The following is a 27,311-nucleotide window of genomic DNA, read 5'->3' on the forward strand; positions in this document are numbered from 1 at the left end:
AATAATAATAATAATAATAATAATAATAATAATAATAATAATAATAATGATAATAATAAAGTTAAACCTTCAGGAGAAAGCAATGGTAAAATGATGTGTCTTAAGATTTCATTTGAAAGCGTCAACAGATTTAGAGTCACTCAGACTTCAGGAAAACTGTTCCAGAGTTTTGGGGTGTAATTAACAAAGGCTGCCTCTCAGAGCCTTTTAGTTCGGACCTCAGGAACTTTCAAGAGGTTTGAGTCAGAGGATCTAAGAGACCCAGCAGGCACATAAGTCTAAACCATGTCAGATAGATAAGATGGTCCATTCGGTGATTAAAAATCCAATAACAGAAAATTAATTGTGTGACTGACAGGTAACCATTGTAAAGATTTTAAAATTGGAGTGAAGTGGGCTCTCTGTCTGGTTTTTGTCAGAACACGAGCTGCTGCATTCTGTACGAGCTGTAACTGACCAACAGCTTTCTTACGGCCAGGACAAACATCATCTAGAGATTCAGCGTCTTGCCTGTTTTTTCTGTGTGACGCTCAGTTCTCAGCACAAATAGACAGTGAAAATTACCTGTTGATGGTCATATTGATATCATACCAGCACCATTACACCTGTCACTATAGTTTCAATGTCTATCTGTAGAATATGTCACAGACATGAAAAAAATATAAAGTGACACACGGAGCTTCTTCTCTCGACTCCTGTTCGCTTTCTGTGATATTAGTTCACACCAGGACTCCTGCTGGTTGTTTCACCTGCTTCCAGGTGGAGATTTGGTGTTGTTGTTTTCCCTAATTATTGTCAGTTTCCCTTCTGATAGTTAGTTTTTAATCAATATAATCAATAAAAAACCTGTCTTGTGTGGGGAGTATATGTGGATGACACAGAGGTATCCCCAACCAGACCCCACCATGCCTGTCAGAAAGAAATTTCACATACATTTCTGTATTCATCAATAAAAACACAGAGAGAAAAGAAAAGAGATAAAATTGAATTAGAACAACAGGTTAAAACAAGATAAAACAACCATCAGATTCAAAGTTAAACTTCAGGAGAAAGCAATGGTGAAAATATGTGTCTTAAGATTTCATTTGAAAGCGTCAACAGATTTAGAGTCATTCAGACTTCAGGAAAACTGTTTTTGGGTGTAATTAACAAAGGCTGCCTCTCAGAGCCTTTTAGTTCTGACCTCAGGAACTTTCAAGAGGTTTGAACCAGAGGATCTAAGAGACCCAGCAGGCACATAAGTCTAAACAATGTCAGATAGATAAGATGGGCAAAACCATTCAGTGATTAAAAATCAAATAAAAGAATTTTAAAATGAATTCTGTGACTGACAGGTAGGCTAAACAACCCATCAGTGGAAACTTTTTGTCGACTAGTGTAACAGGATGTTATAGACTTATGTGCAGGCAGTAAATGACAAACTTTGCCCTCTAATCTTTAGAGTCAGAGAGAAAAGCAGAGCTGAGTTGATGAATAATGATGACATCATTATACGCCATGCAGACAAAGGGGCCATTGTGGTTCAGGATAAAACTTTATACATCAAAGAACTTGAAAGACAATTAAGTGATAGAGATGTATACACCCCTCTTCATACAGACCCCACTTAAAGACTGGTGCTCAAATTAGGACTGTCTTGAAACAAGCCCGGAGGAGGAGTATAAATATATAGTTCAAGATAATCCAATAGACCGGTTATATAAAAATTCATAAAGACTTGTTAGATCCTCCTGGTCGACCGATTTTATCTGGTACAAGATCTCTTACAGAGCCACTTTCTCAGTACGTCATAGTTGTCAGCACCGTCAACTTACTACAATAATATCTGAGGTGAAACATCTTTCTGACAGACATGGTGGAGCCTGGTTGGGGATACTTCTGTGTCAGCCACATACACTCCTCACACAGAACAAGGTTTTTTTTTTATTGATTATATTGATTATTCTGCCAGTTAAACCCTGCTGTCACCGCTCCAAGTGAGAAAAATCCCTCCAAACGACGTCAAGTTCCCCAAACGAGCCAAACACACTCCGACAAACAAACTGTCAGGAGAGAAACTAACAAATAAGGAAACCAACAAAACTAAATCTCTGGAAGCAGGTGAAACAACAGGCGGAGAGTCTTCCTGCCCCGGCTGCACCACTGTCTATTTCTGCTGAGAACGACCAAGCTGAAAAGATAAGTGAGACACTGAATCTCTGGATGATGTTTGTCCTGGCCGTAAGAAATCTGTTGGTCAGTTACAGCTCGTCCTGAACGCAGCAGCTTGTGGTCTGACAAACACCAGACACATTAGCCCACATTACTCCAATTTTAAAATCTTTACATTACTTTTAGGTTCAAACATTTTTTTTTTACCAGTGGAAACAGGTTGTGATTGATTCATGCTCTGATAAGACACAGTCTCAGTTATTTTTTGAATCTTAGAACTGAATTGGATCCTTCCATGGAGTTTCTGTTATCTTTAACTGAGGAAGTATTGACAAAAAATTATTTTAAGTTTCAGGACCAATTTTATCTCCAACATCAGGGCTCATCTCTGGCTCTGAATTATACAAATCTGTTTATGTGGAAATTTGAGTTAGATTTAATTTATAATCATAATCCCTATTCTAAGTTAATTAAATATTATTGGAGGTATATAGATGATTTATTTTTCATTTGGAGTGGTAGTGCTTGAATTAATTCCATGCATTCATGAACTCAAGGAAGAAATCTATTAACTTTACATTGTGTTGTGATCTTGGATGTATCTCTTTTTTGGATGTTTTGGTGAAAAAGTTGGAACCTCCAAACACACGGAAGTATATAAAAAGAAAACTGATAGAAACACTTTTTTACATTTCAGGAGTTTTTACTCACCAGCATAAGAAAGAAGTTCACCTTATAGTCAATTATTGAGGATCAGACACATCTGTAAGTCACCTGCTAAAGTCTTGTGTGGTAATTTGAAGTGTAGGGGTTCTGAAGAGACATTATTGGATGAGCATGTTAAGAGGGTACGCCTTATTCAGTGACTAGAGTTACTTAAACCAAGCTCTCTTCTCATCTCAGGGCTTGGCACTAGTTTCTACATTCAGTTCCATCTCTAAGTCACTCCAAACAGTAGTGAGAAGAAGAGTGACTTTCATATTGGCAGTGCATTCCAAATCCCACCCAGATGTTTTTATGAGAGGTCCTCCAACTTATGTGATCTCTTAGTGAAGACTGATTTGATAAAAACCAGGATCTGTGAACATGTCCCATCAGGACAAGTTTAACACTTACCTCACTGAAACTAACAGAAACGTCATATTTCCATCATGTTTTCCATCGTTCAAACTCACAATTAAGATTACTGATCAATCATTAATAAAAGAAAACAAAGTTAAAAAATAATGATTCTCAAATTCAAATGATCATTGCTGTTAAATGTAAATACATTTATTGTGCTAAAACATATAAAGGAAAATAGTGGATATAGAAAAATACATCAACAGTGAACATGGGAGAAAGTCATCATATATCTTGTGTATCTTCATGTGTTTATAAAGTATCTCCATTATATATTAATGTAATATATTCTATTATGTTCTCTGTCTCTGCAGGTTCGTCTCCTTCCTGCTGCAGTTTGGAGTTTTCTGACCGTTTGAATCAGACACTGAAGGCAGCGTTTAAACAGCACTGTTACACTAAAAAAACACTTATACACTTACGTTAGTTTCTAACGTTGTTGTCGTCTGTAGTTTGACTCCTCACAGCTGCTGTTGTTGTTGTTTATGTTGTTTGTTTGTGGTGCTGATCCAGAGTCAGTCTGCCAGCAGCTCGTCCAGTCTGTGAGGAGGACAGGTTTGTGTCTGAGCTGGTCCAGGATCAGCTGGACTAACTGTACATGTGTGTAAATATCTGTAAACCCACAGCCGAGCGTCTGCTGTCACTTTTCTTACTTGAATAATAAACATGAGTTTGTTCAAAACTGATCAAAGTTTCAGTCTGAAGTTTATCAAGAGATTCATCTGTTACTGCAGTAAAAGTACATAAGTATTATGAGCTTGATGTAGTTAAAGTATTGCAGTAAAAGTACATAAGTATTATGAGCTTGATCAATCAATCAATCAATCAATCTTTATTTATATAGCGCCATATCACAACAGAAGTCATCTCAAGGCACTTTTCACATAGAGCAGGTCAAGACCGTACTCTTTAATTTACAGAGACCCAACAGTTCCCCCATGAGCAAGCACTTGGCGACAGCGGTAAGGAAAAACTCCCCTTTAACGGGTAGAAACCTCAAGCAGACCCCGGCTCTTGGTGGGCGGCCATCTGCTTTGACCGGTTGGGTTGAGAGAGAGAAAGAGAGAGGGAAAGGGGGAGGGGGGACAGAAGAAAAACAATGACAACAACAAACAACAACAAGCACAAGCATCAATAGACAGGGAAGGATGCCATCAGGACTGTGAAGGACCGCGAAGGTTCGGCCCGGGAGTCAGGTTTTTCTGTGAGATGAGAAAGCACAAAAAACTCCGGGGAAGAAGCAAAGTTAGTGACATGCATTGATGTTACATGAATGCATACAGATGGAGAGGAGGAGGAGGAGAGAGGAGCTCAGTGCATCATGGGAAGTCCCCCAGTAGTCTAGGCCTATAGCAGCATAACTAAGGGCTGATCCAAGGCGAGCCTGGTCGGCCCTAACTATAAGCTTTATCAAAAAGGAAAGTTTTAAGCCTACTCTTAAACATAGAGAGGGTGTCTGCACCCCGGACTGAATCCGGTAGATGGTTCCATAGAAGAGGAGCCTGATAGCTGAAGGCTCTGCCTCCCATTCTACTTTTAAAGACTGTAGGGACCACCAGTAAGTATTATGAGCTCTTCAAGATATGATGGTGCCTGACCATTAAGGGCTTTGTAAGTTAGGAGAAGGATTTTAAATTCTATTCTAGATTTTACAGGAAGCCAATGTAGTGAAGCTAAAATGGGAGAAATGTGATCTCTTTTTCTAGTTTTAGTCAGAACACGTGCAGCTGCGTTCTGGACCAGCTGGAGAGTCTTTAGAGACTTGTTAGGGCAGCCTGATAATAAGGAATTGCAATAATCCAGCCTAGAAGTAACAAATGCGTGAACTAGTTTTTCTGCATCTTTTAGGGACAGGATGTGCCTGATTTTTGAGATATTACGTAAGTGAAAAAAGGCAGTCCTTGAAATTTGATTTATGTGGGAGTTAAAGGACATATCCTGATCAAAGATAACTCCCAGATTCCTTACGGTGGTGCTGGAGGCCAGGGTAATGCCATCCAGAGCAGCTTTATCATTAGATAATGTGTTTCTAAGGTGTTTAGGGCCAAGCACAATAACTTCAGTTTTATCTGAATTTAGTAGTAGAAAATTGCAGGTCATCCAGGTCTTTATGTCGTTAAGGCATGTTTGGAGTTTGTTTAACTGATTGGGTTCATCTGGCTTCATTGATAAATATAATTGGGTATCGTCTGCGTAACAATGAAAATTTATGGAGTGTTTCCTAATAATATTACCTAAAGGAAGCATATATAAGGTGAATAGAATTGGTCCAAGTACAGAACCTTGTGGAACTCCGTGTCTAACTTTTGCCTTCACGGAGGATTCATCATTAACATGTACAAACTGAAATCGGTCTGATAAATAGGACTTAAACCAGCTTAATGCAGTTCCTTTAATGCCAATTAAATGTTCCAGTCTCTGCAAAAGGATTTGATGGTCAATTGTGTCAAATGCAGCACTAAGATCTAACAGGACAAGTATAGAGACAAATCCTTTGTCTGATGCAGTTAGGAGGTCATTTGTGACTTTCACCAGTGCTGTTTCTGTGCTATGATGCGCTCTAAATCCTGACTGAAAATCCTCAAATAAACTATTGTTATGTAGAAAGTCACATAACTGATTAGAGACTGCTTCATTCATTAATTACTGCAGTTAAAGTATTGCAGTAATTAATGAATGAATACTTTTACTGTAGGAGGGTTTTAATGCAGGACTTTTACTTGTAATGGATTATTTGTACATGCAGTATTGTGTAGTGAAGTAAAGGATCTGAGTACTTCTTCCACCTCTGGTGTCGGTTGAATCTCTTCTGGACTTTACTCAGACTAAATAAACATAACTGTCGACTCTGAGAACGACTGACGGCCTTTTTCATGACTTTCTAACATTTCATAGACTCGACACTTGTATGATCAATAAAACTAATGGATCCATGAATCAGAAACGGTTTGTTCCTTGTTGTCATGGTTCGTCCTGCAAGAGGGAGAATCTGAGCAGAAATCTGCAGCCAGACAGCGAGGCAGAGAGAGCCAATAGGGTCCTTTGGCTCGTGGCTCCTCTCGTGGGTTCGGCCCTCCGCGGACAGGTATAGAGGCTTCATGACCGCCGGCAAACAAACACCATCTTATGGTAAACATGTCAATATTTACTCCTGTAGTCATTGATTGATTTTCATTTACCGTTATCACTGTGTTCCGTGTAATTATCATTTTGATAACAGTAACAATAGAAATAAATCAATGAAAAAAAAACAGTCCAAATTACGTCTTCAGATCATTTCCAATGTTTCAAATACTCACACAGTAAAAATATGTTCTGCAAAATATAGAAGACTGCCATGAAACAGTTATACATTTACCATTTAAAGACATTATTATTATTATTATTATTATTATTATTATTATTATTATTATTATTATTATCATTATCATTATTATTATAAGAGCAGAAACAGATGTGATTTGTCTTTTTGATTGGAGATAAATGTCCAATCAGAAGCAGAGACATCCAGATATTAAAAGAACAACATAAGAGCAGCAAATATACAAAAATCCCTGAAATAAAGAAGCAAATATACGGTTCAGATTTCAACATAAATGTGGATTGTAAAGCTGCGACACAAATAAAGTTTGATTTTCCAACATGTGAAAATGTTCAGGACTGTAAAATCAGACACATGTTTATTTCTGATAATAAGAGTTTCTTAACGGACTGTAAAAGTCTTGTTTGGTGACATTTGGAGAAAGATTTAGTTTTTCCAAACCTGCATGTTCAGCATGATGGAAATAGAAAACAGCTGTTAGTTTGGATGAAGTTTGACAGCAGGAGTCCAGATGTTTTCTTCATCTTTCAAATGAAGAGAAAAAGAGAAAAATGAGAGTTTTTCTGTGATAAAGTAAAGTGGAGAACTGTACCTGGATCTGTAGATGTGATGGTTTCTCCTCCATGCTTGCAGCTCTGTGTGCAGTCTGTGTTTGGATGTTGAGCTGTGAGCTTTTGACTTTCTTCTTGGTTTCCTCTCTCAGCTCCTCGTCACATACCTGATCTGACCTCTGACCTCTGACCCGCTGATCGTCACAGCAGAAGAAGACAAACGGACGTCTGTATTCACTTTGTGTGCAGAAAGTTAACCGACACACGTGTTTCACTGTTTTCTTCCTGGAGAAGAAAACACTTGCTTTTTGTCCAAAGCACATTTTCCAAATATAACTATTAATGTTGATGATTTATATCAAAATGTGACTTTTCATTCAAAGTTGAGTTGTGTGAAGGTTGTAGAAATGAGAAACTGACCCTGCGCTAAACTGTGTGTGAATAAACAATATAACTATTAATAATGTTCAGCTTATTATTAGAGTGCCATTTTTCTGAATCTGACAATAAAGATCAAATGAAAGCTTCTATTATTATTTATGATCCTTTTTTATTGGACATAACAGGTGATACTGCAGTTCCATTTATTTCTGCCTGAGTAACAGAAACATACAACTGATCAACTTTACTTGGTACAACACAAAAACAGGAAATAAGAAACATTTCAAACAGATTGTAAACAGATTGATGATCCTGTAAATGAGCTTTTTATTGTGGATATTTAGTAAGGCGCTAAACTGTCAGCTGTTTGTCCTCTAATATTCTGTTCACATACAGCCAGAGCTGCAACAATTAGTCCATTCATTGATTATCCATCAACACTAAATTAACACTTAATCATCATTTGAGTCATTTTGAAGCAAACATTTTCTGCTTTTAGCTTCTCAGGTGTGAAGATTGAATGCTTTTCTTTGTCTTACATGATAATAAACAGAATATTTGACTGTTCTGGACTTTAGTTCAGACAAAATGAGACATTTAAAGACGTCGCCTTTGACTCTGTGAAATTACAACCAGCATTTTACACAATTTACACAATTTCCTGACATTTTATAGACAAAACCATGAATTGATGAATCTCTGAATCATAATGTTTATTTACAGCTCTACATGCACATCCAGTAGAGACACATAAAAACATGTCGCTTTCTGAATTGACTATATGATTAAAAAAACAACTAATTGAACAACAAATAAGAGTAAAAACAACAAAGAGCCTCTATAGGCCAGCGGATACTTACTGTCATTATGTGTGTTATAGTTAGTCGGCAAAACTCTTCCAACATTTTTAAAAACCTTGGTCACAACTTGAGGTTTCAGTAAACTTTCAGCCGCTGGTGGTTTTCTCTCTGAGAGCTTCTGAGTTTCACTGAGACTCATAAGGATCAAAGCCACGACCTCCGAACCTCCAAACAGTCCTCTAACAGACTGAGCTATCTGCTCTGAGAACATCAGCTTCTTTTTTACAGCTTTTTAAATGTCAAACAAACTGTCAGTCATGTGGAAACCATGTTGGTTTAGAAACTGCATTTACAAGCAGTGAGAGATCAGGTTGGTACTAAATAACATGAGAAAGTTTCTCTAACAGGAGGAGACTCTTCCTCCTACAGAGAACACAGAGACACTGAACCAGACCAGACTGTAAACCCAGCACACAGAGGCTGAGTGAATGTGGTGTTGAAGGTGTGGAGGTGGATCAGTGTGTCAGAGGAGACTCTGTAGAAGGACAGAGTGCCAGCAGGACAGTCCACATACACTGCTACTCTGTTAGAGACAGAGGAGGAGAAGGAGGAGGAGGAAATGGATGTTTCTCTGTTATTGTGACAGACAGAGTAACCACCATCATCAGAGCAGATCAGACTCCAGGACTGATCATTCCTTCCAAACCAACAGTCAATACTGCCTCCTTTCCTGTTGATTCCTCTATAACTCACCGATATATGAACGTATCCTCTCCACTTGACCTCCCAGTAACAGCGACCAGTCAGATAATTTCTACACAGCAGCTGAGGAAGGACATCAAATCTGTCTGGATGATCAGGATGTGACTGCTTCTCCTCCACATATGTCACCTTCCTGTTGTTGTCAGACAGTTTGAGTTTTCTGTTTGCTGTGTTTGGATCCAGTGTGAGTTGACAGAAATCTGATGGAGAGAACGAGACACAATACAGCTGCAGTTATTGATCAATCATCTGATTGATGATGACATCATCTTCATCCTCAGTAGGCTGTGAATGAGTGATGTCACAGTTTGAAGTTTGCTTTGTTTTGATGAATGAAATGAAAAACACACTTACGCCTCCAGACTGGTGTCAACCATCGGACTCCAGCAGGCTGCAGGCTGAAAGGAGGAGGGGGGTCAGAGCAGCACGTTCTCTTTCAGCATGCAAACATGGACGTTACATCGCTCTAATCTACTGTTTGATTATTCTGTTCAAATGTGGGGTTGGGCTTTGATAGACTTTGATCCAATCTGAATCCAGTATCCCAATCCTTCTGAAACCCTGATTGAATCTAATCAGGTTGAACTTTCAACATTTACAGGAAACTTCAGTTAGAAATAACAAAAAGTCAAAGATTGAGTTGAGATGTGTGATCAGCTCTGACAGAGAAAATGTTTCCAGCTCTTCCTCCTCTATCAGACATTGTCTCTCCATACACTCAAAAACATCATTCATGCCATCATTTATTATTAAGCATTTGGATTTCTGTCATTTTCATTCAATCACCACAATTTGAAAATGGATTTATTCAAATCTCATAAAATCTGCAGAAATATTGTAATTCTAAAAATAATGAAATGTAATCAATTAAAATGTATGAACATGGTTTGAATATGGTTGAAGTCAATTAGTTCAAACGTGTGAGATTGGTTTACATATCAAACTCAGGAAGTGGAATCGTTTCTAAACAGATACGTCAGAATTCTCGCCGCCATCTTGACAACCACCTCAGCGCAGCACGAGCGAGCACGAGACACTCGCACGAGGCTGATTACTGGTGAGTTCCATCCATACTCAACGTAGTTCATCTGACAGTTTTCAGTGTGAGTGCATGTTTTATTACTGCAGTTGATACTGTCTCACACATCATCTGCCTATCAAAACCAACCAGGACGCCACTGTATTTACCTCATGTAATGTCAATAAATTACAATATAAATAAATGAATCCTCTCTGAATGTATATAATATATATTATAATTTTAATGATGGAAATAGTCAGTAGCAGTAGACTGAAGGTGTTTTTATGTAGGAAGGTGTGAAATATACAGCCAGAGAGGTGAGCTTTAACATGGACTAAAAAGTGCCAGAGGATCATTTTCAATAATTCATATATTTTTGACACTGCTATTCAGAAACTCAGTAATAGCCAGATGCTAATTTAGCCTGTACATGTGTTGCACATGGTGGATGCAAACCCAAACTCTGCTGCACAAACTGGACACCACCAAAAAAAAGAAAAGAAATAGTCAAAATGGTTCCTGTTGGGCTTATGATTTGATAAGTAAAAGGGTCATTATATTGTAGAATTACATGTTAAGTACAAATACATTGAGTGTCTGACTAGAACAGTTTGTGTTTTACAGGAACCTAATTCAACATCATTTGACATGAAGCTGAATGCCAGGGCAACCTCTGACATCTTGTAAGTATGTTGTAAACACATTGAGAACATGTGTAGTATAGTTTACCTGCAGACTGTTGAACTTGCACTTACAAAGCTCTTGTCATGTGTGAACTTGACTGCATTGGTGTGTGGGCTTTATGAGACTTCCCTGCAACAGCTTCATTTAAAGTTGTTTTTTCGCAAGGGAATTATCTGTAACTTCTGACCATCACATGTCTCTTTTCAGCCAATCACATTAGACTTTAGAGTATAATGTAATGTGATCATCACATAGTGTGTAGTTAATGACCCCACAACTAACAGGATGTGTTTTGTCTGTGTTCACAGATATGTGAATGTGGCCGTGTAAAGTGTGTGACATTTCATTATTTACTAGGTATGAGTTGCTAAAACATTTCAGGCTCAAACATTTCCTCCATGGCAGCAATCGCCGGTATCCGTGTGTATATGTAGATTGTCCGTGTACGTTCACAAGGTGGAAGAACCTTTTGAGTCACATATATCAAAAACACAGGAATCTAGAAACACCACATGTTCAGTTCACTACATTTTCTTGTCAGGCGTGTGGATGCCAGGAACTTTCAACAGAGAAGGACTATTTTAGTCACGTAAATCAACATCTTAGGCAATATGAAACCATAACCTGTATGTTTGAAGGATGTACTTTCCAGACAAATATATATATAGCACCTTTAACTCTCGTAAAAATCAAAAACATCATCGCCACAACCAAACCCCATAGGCAAAATCAGTCATTTTAGTAACTACAGCACATCTGCTTTCCTTTCAGTACAGTTTGTGTTATTGTATGACTTTGGTGAATCTAAACTGTCCTTTTTAAAACACTGAAGTCACTATGGAGCGATGGAGGCGATGGAGTTTGGTTTGCTTGGATAGGGCAATATTTTATGATGTGAAGGCAGTTTCCTTTCAGTAAAGTCTGACGGTAAAGTAAAGCGGTGAAAATATTATAACGTACACTTAATCTAATACTGTTTGTTTTAGATGGAGCTGTTTTTTAAGTGTCTAAAATATGTTGTGTTGCTGACCCTGTCCACAGCAGCTCATTTTCCGTTTTTGCTTGTTGCATGTTCAAAGTGATAGTTCAGGTTCTTACCTATATAGTGACATTAGCTGCTACTTACTAGTTTAATAGATTCTCCAGTTTGACCCATCAGCTGCTTCCCTGTCTTAAAACAGAGTGTTACTATTTCAAGTGTGGACACAGCTGAGAAAAGTTTTTGAAGGATGCACAACACATTTTTTGGGATTTATTGTCCAGGATCTTTTCCCAACCCTCTTGCTTGCTAACTGCTAACTACTTTGTTTCTGGAGCTCGACACAACAGAGCCCTCGTCACTGTTTGTTCTGACAACTTGTAGTTGAAATTGTAGCATAGTGATACAGTGATGGTAAGAGTGTACTGGATTTCTATCTATGCTAAGTGTGAACTCTTACCATAGATAAGAACCCCAACTATCACTTTCATTAAATGAATGCTTCAGTTGTTGCTCAAATTTCAGTTTGTAAAACTGCATTTTTAGAAACTTGGAACATCACAGTTTGACCAGCACTGGGACGCAGCTCATTGTTCATGTTTTATCCAGCAGGATAGTGAACGTGCAGAGGCAGAGTCAGGGATTGCACAGACAACAACGGGCATCTATGCGATTCGAGTGGAGGCTGCCGGTCCTGAAGATGAGATGTATGCAGATGTTGGTGTTGTACTTGAAGGTGTGGAAGTTCTCCAAAACCTACAAAGTGTCACCTTTGCAAGTCTGATGGTTTTTGTTTCATTGATGTGCTGAACTTGCCGTACCCTAAGGACCTCAAGTGCACGATTGAAGGGTTTAAGAAAATCCTGATGGACCTGGACCTGGACTTCACCAAAAAATCAAGTACTGAAAACTAAATTCAGTGACTGCATTTTGCACTAATAGATTATTATTTCCCTCTGGGAAAAACATGCAAACAAGTGGTTGATTTCTGCAAGTTTTGCCACTTACCAGAGTGAACTTGAATATTCTGTTTATATTCCTTTACTCAAGAAACATGTGAAAGTGGTAGAAAGCTCCTCAACAACTGAGCCTTGTTACAGTCTTCTGAATTATGGTCTCAGCAAATTTCAGAAAATGGACATCAGGGATTTCTTGAATCGGTAATGTGATGTAAGCAGTACAGTCACCATGGTTTACCTGTCTATCTCTAGTTCCACACAATTGTTCAGCACAGTTTGTAAGAGAGTTTCTTGTTGCTACAGAAAGGTCTGTTTATAATATACAGTATATTCTTGGTCATGCAATAAGCAGCAAAGTGTTTAAGGCCGATTGGCCTCACCTGAGCCTTCACAATGTTTTTGATTCTAATTTCAATCAGTTTTTGATTCTAGGAATTGTTATGATTCTGAAATTACTAATCATAGTTCAGAGTTACCTTAAATTAGCCTTTAACTGTTTGCCTGTCTTTATAGGCATTTGTCTAAGTGGTCAACTGTGCCAAAATAAGTAAATATTTGAATAGGGAGCACTTTCTTTAACCTCGTGCATGTAAGAACGGTATTTTCTTTTGTTTTTCTTTTTTGTTTTGTTTTTTTAAATAGATTTTTAATATATTTGTTGTTCACATGTTTTGGTTGCTCTTTTTGTGGGTGTGTGCTGTATGTCAGTGTGTTATGTTGTTGAATGGAAATGGTGTAGTGTGATGTTGTTGTATGGCAACGTTTTGCTGCCTTTGACTTTCTGCAATACCCAAACTGGCCACATGCTCCGGGGGGTATTAGCAGCCACATATTCCTCCGTTCCCCATTGCTTCTATTCATCTGTTTAGCGTCGTCAGGTTAGGCTAACCTATTGTTGCTAACTCTGGAGCTAACCCCCATGCTGCAGCATTTATTAACTGACTGACACACTTTAGTCTGTCCTGTAAAAAAGACGAGAGAAGGAGAGAGAGAGACAGCAGCAGTGGTCGAGCGAGCTAGAGAGTGAATGAAGACAGAGAGGGAGCGCTGGTAGAGAGAGTGCCGGTGAATCAGATCAATAAAACATTATTTTCTGATTGTTTCACAGCGGTTATGTTCCGGAGGACAAATAGACATGCCCACACCTCCACGCCACCCTGCAGCTGAACGCCGCAACGCCTGATTGGGTCTGAATCCGGCCTTACTGTTCACCTTTTCGTCTGCTCTGCTCACATTCACTTTCAGTCACTTTTTTGGCGATCACTCTCACGCTTAAACACTCGCACACGTACTGACCTTTTCTTTAAAAGTAGCTACGCAACCTGCAGTTTCCATAGCAACGACACAGACGTTGCCTTGCGTTTCGAAACAGCGCTGCTCAGAGGCTCCCAAACGCTATTGATTTCTGAATGAATGGATATTTGGCGTTATTTTTGGCATTTACTGTTATAGCAGAAACACTGTTCATAGTTTTCAAAATGATACATTTAAAGTACATTGGGTTTATTCATTTAAAGTGCATTAATTTGATGCATTTTAAGTTAATTGGGGATATTGCATAAACCTGGTTATTATTTCTTTTAAACACATTGGATTTATTAATAAGAATACATAACCTCTCATTCCTGCTTGTTTAATTTATGTTTGAATTATAAAAATGCTTCATGTTAAGTTTATTAGTTTGTATATGCCAAAACTATGCAATTCCAATGGATGGAAATTTTATATGCAATCGAAATACATAAGTCTTACATATTAGGCCTAAATAGTTTTTTGAGTGTACCTGAGAGTGTCCAGTCTCCAGTGTGGATCCTCCCGTCCAGCAGACAGCAGCTTCTGTCCTTTGTCTCCTGGATGATTGTAGCTCACATCCAGCTCTCTCAGATGGCAAGGGTTGGAGCTCAGAGCTGAGGCCAGAGAAGCACAGCCTTCCTCTGTGATCAGACATCCTGACAGGCTGCAAACACACAAAACAACACATATGTCAGACAGTCTGAGGGTCCTGCTGTGTGCAGTCAGATACAACAACAAACTGTCTCCACACTAACTAACTAACTAAAAGATGAACTGAATCAGGGAGCTCCAGAAAGTTGAGCATCCAGCCAGATGGGAAAAGTCAGCAGCTGAGGGATGATTCAGCAGCATGTTTTTAGATGTGAACCTCCTAGGGGGGTCCGGGGTCATGACCCCCCAGGAAGAAAATGTTTTAAATATCAGCTTTAAAATGTGGATTTACAGTTGATGTTAGCAGGAGAATAAAGAGAAAAACTCACCCTAGCATTAATGTAATCTGACTGCTACAGAAGTAATGTAAGAGTTCACTGCACACAGCCAAGAGAGCAGAGCCGCGTCCAAAAGTGGATTAAAGTGCATTAATCTACTAAACAATAAAGTTCATCACACAAAACTCAGTGTTTCTCAGGTTGTGCTGAAGTATGCTTTAGAGCATGGTTATGTTGTGATTGACAAGTCGCTGCCATGGTGACAACATTGCTTAAGTAACGTAAATATGGTGTATAGGCGTAGCTGCTGCTATTTCACAGTGTGTTTTCAGTTCATTAAAGTTAATTGCAATATTATGGTCACCTAAAAAAAAAGTCTTGTTCAGTGTTTTTTGTAATAAAAGACCCATCAATGAGTCAGATGATCAGTTTTTCCACTGAGTACATTTTGTTTTAACGGTCTTAGGCCTGTTTTTTGCTAGCGAAAATTAGAATTAACATTATGATTATTAACCATACATTATAAATGCACCATGCTAACCAAGCTAGCAGCTAGCGCTATGGTCAGCTCCACCCTCTCTTCCAAATATGGTCACTTCTGGCTCCAAAAATCAAACATGGCGACGGCCAAATCCAAGATGGCGATGGTCAAATCGCTACACTCAAGGCTTCAAAATGGCAGTTCGCGAACCAATTGGTGACGTCACCATGACTACGTCCATATTTTTTACAGTCAATGTCTGCATCATGAGGCATTTAGGGGACATCTGTAATTTGTATCTGCAGAAAATAACCTCGGTTACATAAATGTACAGTAAATTCAAGAAAAATATTTCCAAAATATTTGCAGAAATGAGGGATATATAGTATATTGGCAAAGAAAGAAAAAAGTCACCTACATCTGCATTATCCACTAGGTGTAAGTATAGGGGTGTACAGGTACATGTATTTGTCCCGAATTGTTGTGATACAGACGTTCCGGTTCGGTGCATGCAGGCATATGAAGAGTACGCTCCGTGACTCGAACAATTACTGAACAGAAAGGTGATAAAAACATTTGATTTCTAACGTGGTCAGATAGCACGTTGTAAGAAACAGCTCTGAGAAAGAAAAATGTAGTTCAAAGAAATTTCAAAGAAGTTACTGGCTAATTATCACGTAATTACAGTGGAAACCGCTTGTATGGATCAAAAAAGTCGGGACAGAATCATTCCTATACAAATGCTGTTTAAACAATTCTCTGGTAGAAAATCAAGTAGTCTGCTTACAGTGTGCATTTAAGCAATATTGCAATATAAGTAATATTGCAATTATACATCAGTTAACAACTGTTGTATAACATCAACAAAAAAAGATATAAATTGATCATATTATGGGTACCTGGAAAACAATCAGTTACGCCTGTAGACTCCTACGTAATGAAACTAGTTTACTACTCCAGCAAGTAGGCCGACCCTTAGTAACGACCTAGCAACAGAGACAATTTCTAGTCCCTGCTGAGTCAGCCGACCAACTTGAGCTAATGCTTTCTGGAGAAGTTGAATCAAAGAAGATAAATTGGAAAATTCAAACATTTTCTTTCCTGTGAAAAATAAAATCCTGGTGGAAAACTTCTGCCAATCAGAACTTTGGACTTTTGGTTATGCTGGATATAAATTCAACTCTCAGCACTGGTTAAAATCTTTGCTGTTCTATTCTAAACATATTGGAGATGTGACAGTTTAATGATGAACAGACATGTAATGATATAAATCACATGGTATCAAAGCAAATATTTGTTATTCTGTCTCAGGCAGAGTTCATATATGTGTGCTGTAAAATATATAATGCTGAATCAAGGAAAGATAAACTAGAAAATTTAAACATTTTCTGTCGTTTGAAACATAAAATCCTAGTGGAAAACTTTTGCAAATCAGAAGTCCTGACATTAGAGGGGCTGCATCTTATAGTTTAGAAAAATGCCTCTAAAACAATGTGGAATTTGTTCTGACCTGAGATTTTCCAGTGTGCAGTGTGGACTCTTCAGTCCAGCAGACAACTGTTTAATTCCTGAATCCTGCAGGTTGTTGTTACTGAGATCAAGCTCTCTCAGACTAGAGGACTGGGAGCTGAGAACTGAGGACAGAGCTGCACAGCTTCTCTCTGAGAGGTTACACAAACTCAGCCTGGAGAGGAAATAAAAGGGAAAAAACAAGTAAGAATTTATTTTTGTTAAAAGGATAACTGAGTATTTAAATGATGATGAATAAATCCAACTGTCTGTGTACTTACAGAGCTTTGTTGGAGGCTTTGACCACTGGCAGCAGCCTCAGAAGAGCCTCCTCTGAAGCAGAGTATTTCTTCAGGTCAAACACGTCCAGATCTTTTTCTGATGACAGTAAGATGAAGACCAGAGCTGACCACTGAGCAGGAGACAGTTTATCTGTGGAGAGACTTCCTGATCTCAGGTACTGTTGGATTTCCTCCACTAAAGAACAATCATTCAATTCATTCATACAGTGGAACAGATTAATGCTTCTCTCTGCAGACAGATTCTCACTGAACTTTTTCTTGATGTACCTGACAGTTTCCTGATTGGTCTGTGAGCTACTTCCTGTCTGTGTCAGCAGACCTTGTAGGAGAGTCTGATTGGTCTGCAGTGAAAGACCCAGGAGGAAGCGGAGGAACAAGTCCAGGTGTCCATTTGGACTCTGTAAAGCCTTGTCCACAGCACTCTGGTAGAAACATGTTGATTTGCCTCTGAACACTTCTGACAGCCGGGATATTTGTTCTTCTGCCAGCAGATTGACTCCAGAGTTGATGAATGTCAGATGGACATGAAGAGCAGCCAGAAACTCCTGAACACTCAGATGGATGAAGCAGAACACCTTGTCCTGGTATAGCCCTCTCTCCTCTTTAAAGATCTGTGTGAACACTCCTGAGTACACTGAGGCTGCTCTGATATCGATGCCACACTCTGTCAGGTCTGATTCATAGAAGATCAGGTTGCCTTTCTGCAGCTGCTCAAAAGCCAGTTTTCCCAGAGACTCAATCATCTTCCTGCTCTCTGGACTCCAGTGTGGATCTGTCTCAGCTCCCTCATCATACTTGACATTCTTCATTTTGGACTGAACCACCAGGAAGTGGATGTACATCTCAGTCAGGGTCTTGGGCAGCTCTCCTCCCTCTCTGCTTTTCAACAGATCCTCCAGAACTGTTGCAGTGAGCCAGCAGAAGACTGGCATGTGGCACATGATGTGGAGGCTTCGTGATGTCTTGATGTGGGAGATGATTGTGCTGGCCTGCTTCTTATCTCTGAATCTCTTCCTGAAGTACTCCTCCTTCTGTGGGTCAGTGAATCCTCTAACCTCTGTCACCATGCCCACATACTCAGGAGGGATCTGATTGGCTGCTGTAGGTCGTGTGGTTATCCAGAGGCGAGCAGAGGGAAGCAGTTTCCCCCTGATGAGGTTTGTCAGCAGCACATCCACTGAGGTGGACTCTGTAACATCAGTCAGGATCTCATTGTTGTGGAAGTCCAGAGGAAGTCGACACTCATCCAGACCGTCAAAGATGAACACAACCTGGAACTCTTCAAACCTGCAGATTCCTGCTTCTTTGGTTTCAGTAAAGAAGTGATGAACAAGTTCCACCAAGCTGTACTTTTTCTCTTTCAGCACATTCAGCTCTCTGAAAGTGAAGGGCAATGTGAACTGTATGTCCTGGTTGGTTTTGTCTTCAGCCCAGGCCAGAGTAAACTTCTGTGTTAAGACTGTTTTCCCAATGCCAGCCACTCCCTTTGTCATCACTGTTCTGATTGGTTCATCTCTTCCAGGTGAAGCTTTAAAGATGTCTTCTTGTCTGATTGTTGTTTCTGGTCTGTCTGGTTTCCTGGATGCTGCTTCAATCTGTCTGACCTCATGTTCATCATTGACCTCTGCAGTCCCTCCCTCTGTGATGTGGAGCTCTGTGTAGATCTGATTCAGAAGGGTTGGGTTTCCTGCTTTAGCAATCCCCTCAAACACACACTGGAACCTCTTCTTCAGGTTAGACTTGAGTTTATGTCGACACAGTGGAGCACGAGTTCCTGGATGAACAAACAACAAATGAAATCAGTGAGTGGATCCTACAGAAAGTGTGTCTGTATAGTTTTTCCTCCTCCATCAGTTTTATTCAGCTCATCAGTGGAGCACAAACAGCCTCTGATCTGATGCAGATGTGTGCAGCATATTTACAGCAGAGTTTGAAATATAAACCTCTCCCATGTTGCCTCCATCATGTTAAATCTGTTAAAATCCTCTTACTGCTCTGCAGACGGTCAGCCAGCTCCTCCTGCTTCATTCTCCTCAGGAAGTGCAGTGTGATCTTCAGAAATGCCTCTCTGCTGCTCCTCCTCTGCTCTTCCTCCTCACCGTCCAACACCTCCTCATCCTCACTCTGACTCTCTAAGAATTCTGGGTAATCTGGACTCAGAACCCTCTGGACTCTCTTCAATTCGTTCTTCACAAAAGTGACAATGTTCTCCTCCAGCAGCTGGAACAGAAAGATGAACTGAACATTTAATTTAAACTGGTAGAACACAACATGTGATTCATCTGTCAGTCTGAAGGCCTGCTGGTCTAAACAGAGCAGCATGGACGCTGTTAGGACCTGAATGGTACTTTAGTATTTCATCTGTGGCTGATGGAGTTAATATTAAAGGTGTGTTTATACATGTACACACCATAAATATGGAGTCCAGGTGTGTTTGATGCTGCTGTGCAGACTGATCACTGAGAACCTCTGAGCTCTGCTGCTGAACTCTGTGGATAAAACATCACATTTAAGGACATTTAATGACTCAAAGCTGTACACAGCTTATTAAAGCTAAAGACCCATAGATGTTCTTGTCAAACTGAATAATAATCAGTTCCAAAAGCATGTAGTTAAAACCAATGACATGAAGGATTAATCAGCAGTTTAAATCCCAGAATTTAATAGAAATCTTTCAGAACAGAGTGACTGATGAGTTCAAATTCCTCCAGTGATGAAAAGAGGATGGCAGGCGACTTGGTGATGAGTCAACAGAAGAAGAAGGAAGTGAGGATGTTCTACAGGAGTTCTATGGCTCAGTAACAATCTGTACCAACCTCAATAACTAAAGATGGAACTATAAACATCCCAGTTCAGCCTTCAGATGGATGAACACAACATCAAGCAGCTTTTACTCTGTACAGACTCTGTTAGAGGAGGTACAAGGTGATCCAGACATTGTTTTAAAAACTGTCCCTGGTGCTTTATGTGTTTTCAGAGATGTTTTGTCATCAGCTTCCTCCTTTTGTGTAAAATCTTCATCCATCCATTGTTTAGTATCTTATTTGAATTTTGGCAGAATAAGATCTCCTGTAAATTATGAGAATAATCTCCTGTCCATTTCCCATCTGATCCATACAGATCCTTACAGTTTGCTTGTGTAGAAGAGAGGAGGGAAGAAGAAGAAAAAAGGTATGAAATGAAACTGGTATAAGCTGTGCCTGATGGAGCCGGTACATCAGGGTTCAGGGATCAGGTGGATTAATATTGTAATTATATTAATGTTTTGTCTGTTAAATTGAACAAGATGAAATAAATAAAGTGAAAAAGAAAACAATAAATCAGAGCACAGAAACAAAGTGAGGAGGTGTGTTACATGTCAGTGTTGTCCTGCAGAGGGCAGCAAACACCTGCCAACACTGAATAAGAAGCTCTGTGAGAGAGGGAGCTGAGTCTTTCTGAGATGAAGATGTTCCTGTCAAACTGAAAAATAATCAGCCGTCCAATCACAGCTTGGAGGCAGCGCCATGGGCGGAACTTATCAACACCAGCAGAGGTGAAGTCAAACATGACAGATAGCCTTTCACAATAAAACAGTTTCCTGTGGGCTGAGGGACAGAACTACGGACTGTATGTTTAGTTCCATTTGTGAGACTGTTTGCAGTTTTAATGAGATGGATTGTGCTGCATGAAAGAACAGACAAGACAACAAACACTGAAATGTAAAACACCTTTTCACTTTGTTTTCTGTGTTCTGGTTTGATTTTAATGCAGCCTGAGAAACCTTCATTGTCTCTTTACCAAAGGTTTTTCAATTAATTATAACACAGTAAACACTTACATGAAAAGGAAACACGTATACATAACGTGCATTGTATCTCATTTTCTTTCTTTCTTTGATTTGTCTTTAATGAGACATTTTAGAATTTTTCTCATCTTCCATAAATATAAAACATTCTTGTGTCTAACAATCCTTTCTGTCAATTATCAATCTGTTCAGTCAGTTTATCAATCCTGAGATCAATATTCTGACTTTTGCTCAGCAGGATCCATCTTTGAAGCTCCAGACAGACACATCCAAGTTAGCTGCTGCTCTGATTATTGGATGTGATGTTTTCATAGTTAAACACACATATTGATATAGTGACCATGTTAGTGTCTTATAACACTGAACTCTTTGACATGTGACTGTTGCACAGGTGGACACTGTGATGTCACTGCTGAAACAATATATTGATTCCTCTTCTCAGGAGAGTCAGATAATAACAAACTTCAGTTTTACATTCTTACCTTCCATCAGCAGGTTTTCCATCTTTAAACTTAATAGGATGACCCATAGACCAGTCACTCTTCATGGACACACAGCTGGGTTCAGGAGAGTCTGCTCTCTGCTGCTGCATCCTGATACAAACAAACAATTAACAAATCAAAGAGTTTAAAAAGATGAATTTTGACCAGACTGTCAGCAGCTGAAGTTTTAGAAGCAGAATGAAAATCAGTAAGAAGACAGTGGATGAGAAACGTTCTCCTGTTCATCAACATGTCATCTGATGAAAGATGCTTCATCTTATTGATTAGTTGACTAATCAGTCGTTGAGGTCTTTGTTAACTCAGAAAGTTATTTTTTATTTATTTTTTTATTTTTTTATTTTTTCACAATTAAAAGAAATACAAAAAAATGACAAAGAATAAATAATATACAGTGCAGTGAGAGGCAGAAAACCAGCAGGTCTATTTAAAGCCTCCTCCTAAAGAAATATTAAAATTTCACAATGTTACAAAAATATTGTGACTACATACAAGTGATGGCAAATGAATAATAAAAATATATATAATAATAACAACAACAACAACTGTAACAATAAAAAAACAAAATAAAAACAAAAAAATTTGGTTTATACACCTGTATATGATAATTGTGTTAGGAGTAAAGGGGGCAGGGTTTATAGTTCCTCTTTCTTCCTTTCCCTTTTCTAAACTGGACTGGTTTTCATTGAGAGGATAACAAGGGGGTGTGGTTAAGCTGCGGGTGGATAAAAGGACGCCACGGTGAGGTGCGCGCGCAACCACTGGAGTAATGTGAGGCAGCTCAGCTGGGAAAATGCGAACCTTTGAAAGTGATACGAGTTGAGTTAAAGCCCAGAGAGACGTCCTTTTAGAAGCGTTCGAGACATTACAGCTTCACACCCTTCCTGTACCCGGACCCTTTAGTAAAACCAGTTTTGTTCTTCTGGGACCCATCCCCCAACCACCAAAACCTGAACTGAACCGCCAGAAGGAGCTTGCGGCTCACGAGAGCAACGCCAGAGCTGGCGAGGCCGAGTCGGAGGGACTTGCACTGCTAGTCGGCGTGGCAGCCCGATAAGGTAACCCACCTCCAGACTGTCTATCTCTAACACTGGAAACCAGTCCGTCTTTCTCTGTATTCTTCCTAGTTTTCTCCTTTTCTACACCCTCCAGGTTAGGACTAGTATTGGTTCATTGATACTGAATCCCCTAGACTTGACTAGTCCGTAACATAATTTGGGAGACTCGTCCGGGATATGGATTCGAAGCGATTAGAGTTCAGTTAGTGAGTTACATCCAAGCATTCTGTTTGCGGGAAGAGGCACAAGTGAGTTGGATTCAGCTCGGGAAAAGTTGTATGTTGCTAGGTTTAGAAGTAGGCCATGGACATACATCTACGGGCAGAACAGCTGCTCGGTGCCAGACTCTCGTTTTAAACAGATGGTTGTGTATGTATGTAAAACTCAGCTAGCTAGACGAAAGGTTAAGGAAAATTTATCGGGTGTGTCGAGGTTAAAAACGAGGATAGGTCTGTAAGTTGGCGATAACAGTGTGGCTTAGCGGGTTGGTTGACGGCTGGTGTTTTGCTGCTGTGCGCGGCGTAAGGGTGCATTGGTTTGTGGTCCGTGTGTAAGTTGTATTGTCATAAGCGCTGTGTGCGACTTAAGGGTGCATTGGTTTGTGGTCCGTCTGTAAGTTGTATTGTCATAAGCGCTGTGTGCGACTTAAGGGTGCATTGGTTTGCGGTCTGTGTGTAAGTAGCAGTGTCATGAGCGCTGTGTGACTTATGTTTGCATTGATCTCTGAGAATAGAGTGACCTATGAGCTACCTCCTGTTAGCAGGTTATACGTTTAGTTTATGGCCATCTGATAAGTTACCTTAGAGGTAATTTTTGTGAGGCCCTTGTCTCCTTTGGTTACCCCCACCGGTGAGCGCTCACTAACGGTGACTATGGCTACTTTCAGAGTAGAAGCGTTTTGTGGGAGCGATTTTGGGCGAAATGAGTTGCGTAAGCTTAGAAAAGAAGATTTGCTTGCGGTAGCTCAATATTGTGAGGTCGAGATAAATCCAGAGGCTAGAAAGCCAGAAATTGTGGAGACTCTCATTTCAGCGTTACACCTGCATGATCCGGTACAGGAGAGGGAGAGGGAGGAGAGAGAGAGAGAAAAAGTGAGAGAGGGGGAGCGGATGTTTCAACTTGAGTTGGCAAAAATGGCAGCAAGAGAGCAAGAGCAGAAACTTGAGTTGGCAAGGTTGGCATTGGAGCAAGAGAAGCTTAAAGCTAACCACAGTGTCCTACAACGTAAGCACGAGGCTCGTTTTGATGTTTCCAGCTGTTTAAGACTCATGCCAAAGTTTAACGGTGATGATGTGGCCTCTTTCTTCGAAGCTTTTGAGAAAGAAGCCAAAGAGCTAGAGTGGCCTGAAAATAGGTGGACACTGCTTATCCAGAGTGTGCTTGAGGGTAAAGCTCAGGAAGCTTATGCAGCCTTAGATGCTTCTGACAGCCGAGACTATGATGCTGTGAGGAAGGTGGTTTTGGCAGCCTATGAGGTGGTGCCAGAAGCCTACCGACAGAAGTTCAGGTCTCTGCAGCGGAAACAAGGTGAGACTTTCCTTGATTTGGCTAGGCAACAGGAAGTTGTGTTTGACAGGTGGTTAGCAAGTACCAACACACATACCTTTCAAGAGTTGCGACAACTTATACTAACTTATACTAGTGGAGCTGCTATGGCAGCGGATTCTTATGAGTTAATGCACAGAGAGGCGCCTTGGAAAAACAAGGTTGGCAGACAGGATAGGAGGCAGGCTACCACTGACAGGCCTACAGAGGCTAGCGTGGTTAAGCCTACTCCTCCCTCCCTGCGGTCTCAAGGACCAGGGAAAAGGTATGAGAAGCCTTTTATTCCTAGAAGTGATGTCATCTGTCATTACTGCAAAAAGCCTGGCCATATAAAGTCCAGTTGTCCTGGTCTCAGGAGAAGAAATGGGGACGAGAAAGTTGTGGGGTTGATAAATGCCCACCCACAGATTGGTCTTTGTGAAGTGGACAGCGTGAACCTGCCATCCTGCCCAGTAGCAAAGGGGTTTGAAGGTTTTGTGTCAAGAGGGGCTGTTTCTGGGGCACCTGATAGGGAAATGGTCCCTATATCCATCCTGAGGGACACAGGGGCCACACAGTCCTTATTGGTTCAGGGTATTATAGACCTCTCGCCCGCCACCTATTTAAAAGCTTCTACCCCAGTGAAGGGTGTGGGAGGTGGTTTTATTAGTGCTCCTTTGCACCGGATATTTCTGGAGTCTAACATTGTAAATGGGCCGGTAGTGGTCGGCATTGTACCTTCCTTGCCAGTTGAAGGGGTTGCCTTTGTGTTGGGAAATGATTTGGCCGGTACTCAGGTTTGCGTGACACCAGTTGTGTGTGAGAAACCTTGTGAAGTCCCAGAGACCATGGCTTTGGAAAGAGAACACCCCGAGGTGTTTACAGCTTGTGTGGTGACACGTGCTCAGGCTCTGGCTGCTGAAAAAGGAAATTCCAGCGAGCAGGATGAACTGTCTGGTGGGTTGGCTGATACCTTTTTCGCTAGGCTAGCTGAAGTGTCACCTTGCTCTCAGTTCACTCGGGAAGCCCTCATATTAGAGCAGGAAAAGGATCCTTCTGTAGCTCCATTGAGACAGACAGCTGCTAGTGCTGAGGACATGAAAGAGGTAGCTGAAGGCTTCTTTATCCAAGATGGAGTCCTGTTGAGGAAATGGCGGCCTTGTGATCGTCCTGCTGAGGAGACATGGACCGTTAGGACTCAAGTTGTGCTGCCTGAGAGTTTTAGGGAGGAAGTCCTGCGTTTAGCCCATGAAGTATCCATGGCTGGTCATTTAGGCATCCGGAAAACTCAGGAGAAAATCAGCAGACATTTCTACTGGCCCAAAATGCATAAGGACGTGGTGTCGTACTGTCGTAGTTGTCATGCTTGTCAGGTTGTAGGCAAGCCCAACCAGACCATTCCAGCTGCTCCCCTCTGCCCTCTACCGGTCATGGAGGAACCCTTTTCAAGGGTAATGATTGATTGTGTTGGCCCTTTGCCAAAAACTAAGAAAGGGAATGAGTACCTCCTGACTATTATGGATGTTTCTACGAGGTTTCCAGAGGCTGTGCCATTGAAGTCAATTAAAACCAGGGTCATAGTGGAGGCTCTGCTCCATTTCTTTTCTAGGGTAGGTTTACCACTAGAAGTCCAACATGATCGTGGGTCCAACTTCACTTCTGGTGCATTTCAGGAAGTGATGCATGAGCTGGGAATTGAACAAATTATGTCATCTGCCTATCATCCTCAGTCCCAAGGTGCAATCGAGAGGTACCACCAAACTTTAAAGTCTATGATTAAAACCTATTGTGTTGGTTACTCAAATGACTGGGATGTAGCTATGCCATTTCTATTGTTCGCTATTAGAGACTCTGTGAATGAGGCTACCAGTTTTAGCCCTTTCGAGTTGGTTTATGGACATCAAGTGAGAGGACCGCTGAGGATGGTGAAAGAACAGCTGTTGCAGTCAGCCGGGCAGACAGACGCTCCCAGTGGGATTTTGCAGTATGTAGCATCCTTCAAGGACCGGCTGCATACAGCTTGTGACTTGGCCAGGAGTAACTTGGAAGCAGCTAAGGGAAAGATGAAGGCTCAGTATGACAAGAAGGCAGTGAAACGTACCTTCAAGGCAGGGGACCAGGTTCTGGTTTTGTTGCCCATGGGTGGAGATAAGCTAGGGGTGAAATTCTATGGTCCGTATAAGGTTATCAAGAAAGTGGGTGCTTGCAATTATGTTGTTGAGACCCCCGACCGGAGGCACAAATCACGAGTATGTCACATCAATCTCTTGAAACCTTATTATACCCGTGACACTTCATCCACCGTGTATATAACCTCTCAAGTTGCTGTGGAAGAGGAGGCGAGTGAGGATGATGATGATGTTGGGTCAGTGGAGCCTGTTACAGCTAGGCTCAAGAATTCCAGCGCCCTGGCCAATCTCAGGGAGTCACTCAGTTACCTCACTACAGAGCAGAGAGAGGATGTAGTACATCTAGTGGACCAGTATAGTTCTTTGTTTAAAGATACCCCTGGCTTGACGAAGTTAATAACCCATGATGTAGACACTGGTGAGGCAACCCCCATTAAGCAACATCCGTACCGCATTAACCCACAAAAATGGGCTCAGGTGAAGTCAGAGTTGCTTTATATGGAAGAAATTGGTGTCATTGAACAGGGCTCAAGTGAATGGAGTTCTCCCTTAGTCCCTGTTCCCAAGCCCGATTTAAGCGTACGACCTTGCATTGATTACCGAAAGGTTAATAATGTTACTAAAACTGACGCGTATCCCATATCCAGGTTAGAAGACTGCATTGATAAGATCGGCAAGGCACAGTATGTCTCAAAGTTTGACTTGTTAAAAGGCTACTGGCAAGTGCCGTTGACAGAAAGGGCAAAAGATGTGTCTGCCTTTGTGACGCAGGAATGTTTGTATCGCTGTCGAGCTCTCCCGTTTGGCATGAAGAACGCGCCAGCAACCTTTCAGAGGTTAATGAATCTGGTAACCTCCGGATTACAGAACACTGTAACCTATTTAGATGATGTGGTTTGCTATAGCTCTTCATGGTCTGATCACATGCAACATATGAGACAGTTGTTTGAACGGCTTGAGCAAGCAGGGTTGGTAGTCAACTTGCCCAAGTGTGAGATTGGAAAGGGGCAGGTCACATACTTGGGGCACCAGGTTGGTCAAGGTTCGGTGAGGCCAAGGACTGCCAA

The 27,311-nt window shown here is 40.7% G+C and overlaps 3 protein-coding genes across 3 annotated transcripts in view; 1 reads left to right on the forward strand and 2 right to left on the reverse strand.

Moving 5' to 3' along the window:
• The window catches only part of LOC122986944 (NLR family CARD domain-containing protein 3-like), a 31,978-nt gene extending 10,168 nt beyond the window's left edge, over window positions 1–21,810 (reverse strand). The window contains exons 1-6 of the mRNA XM_044358490.1: window positions 21,516–21,810; window positions 19,657–19,735; window positions 19,238–19,466; window positions 17,226–19,020; window positions 16,946–17,119; window positions 14,516–14,689 (exon numbers count right to left, since the gene is read on the reverse strand). Of these exons, the coding sequence (XP_044214425.1) occupies window positions 14,516–14,689; window positions 16,946–17,119; window positions 17,226–19,020; window positions 19,238–19,466; window positions 19,657–19,735; window positions 21,516–21,625 (2,561 nt within the window). The 5' untranslated portion in view covers window positions 21,626–21,810. The remainder of the gene's footprint in view (window positions 1–14,515; window positions 14,690–16,945; window positions 17,120–17,225; window positions 19,021–19,237; window positions 19,467–19,656; window positions 19,736–21,515) is intronic.
• The window catches only part of LOC122986896 (NLR family CARD domain-containing protein 3-like), a 1,497,050-nt gene that overhangs the window by 1,444,981 nt on the left and 24,758 nt on the right, over window positions 1–27,311 (reverse strand). The window lies entirely within an intron of this gene.
• LOC122986857 (NLR family CARD domain-containing protein 3-like) overlaps window positions 1–27,311 on the forward strand; it is a 934,102-nt gene that overhangs the window by 513,946 nt on the left and 392,845 nt on the right. The window lies entirely within an intron of this gene.

The sequence above is a fragment of the Thunnus albacares genome, chromosome 1 (genome assembly GCF_914725855.1).
Source record: "Thunnus albacares chromosome 1, fThuAlb1.1, whole genome shotgun sequence".
Lineage (NCBI taxonomy): Eukaryota > Metazoa > Chordata > Actinopteri > Scombriformes > Scombridae > Thunnus > Thunnus albacares.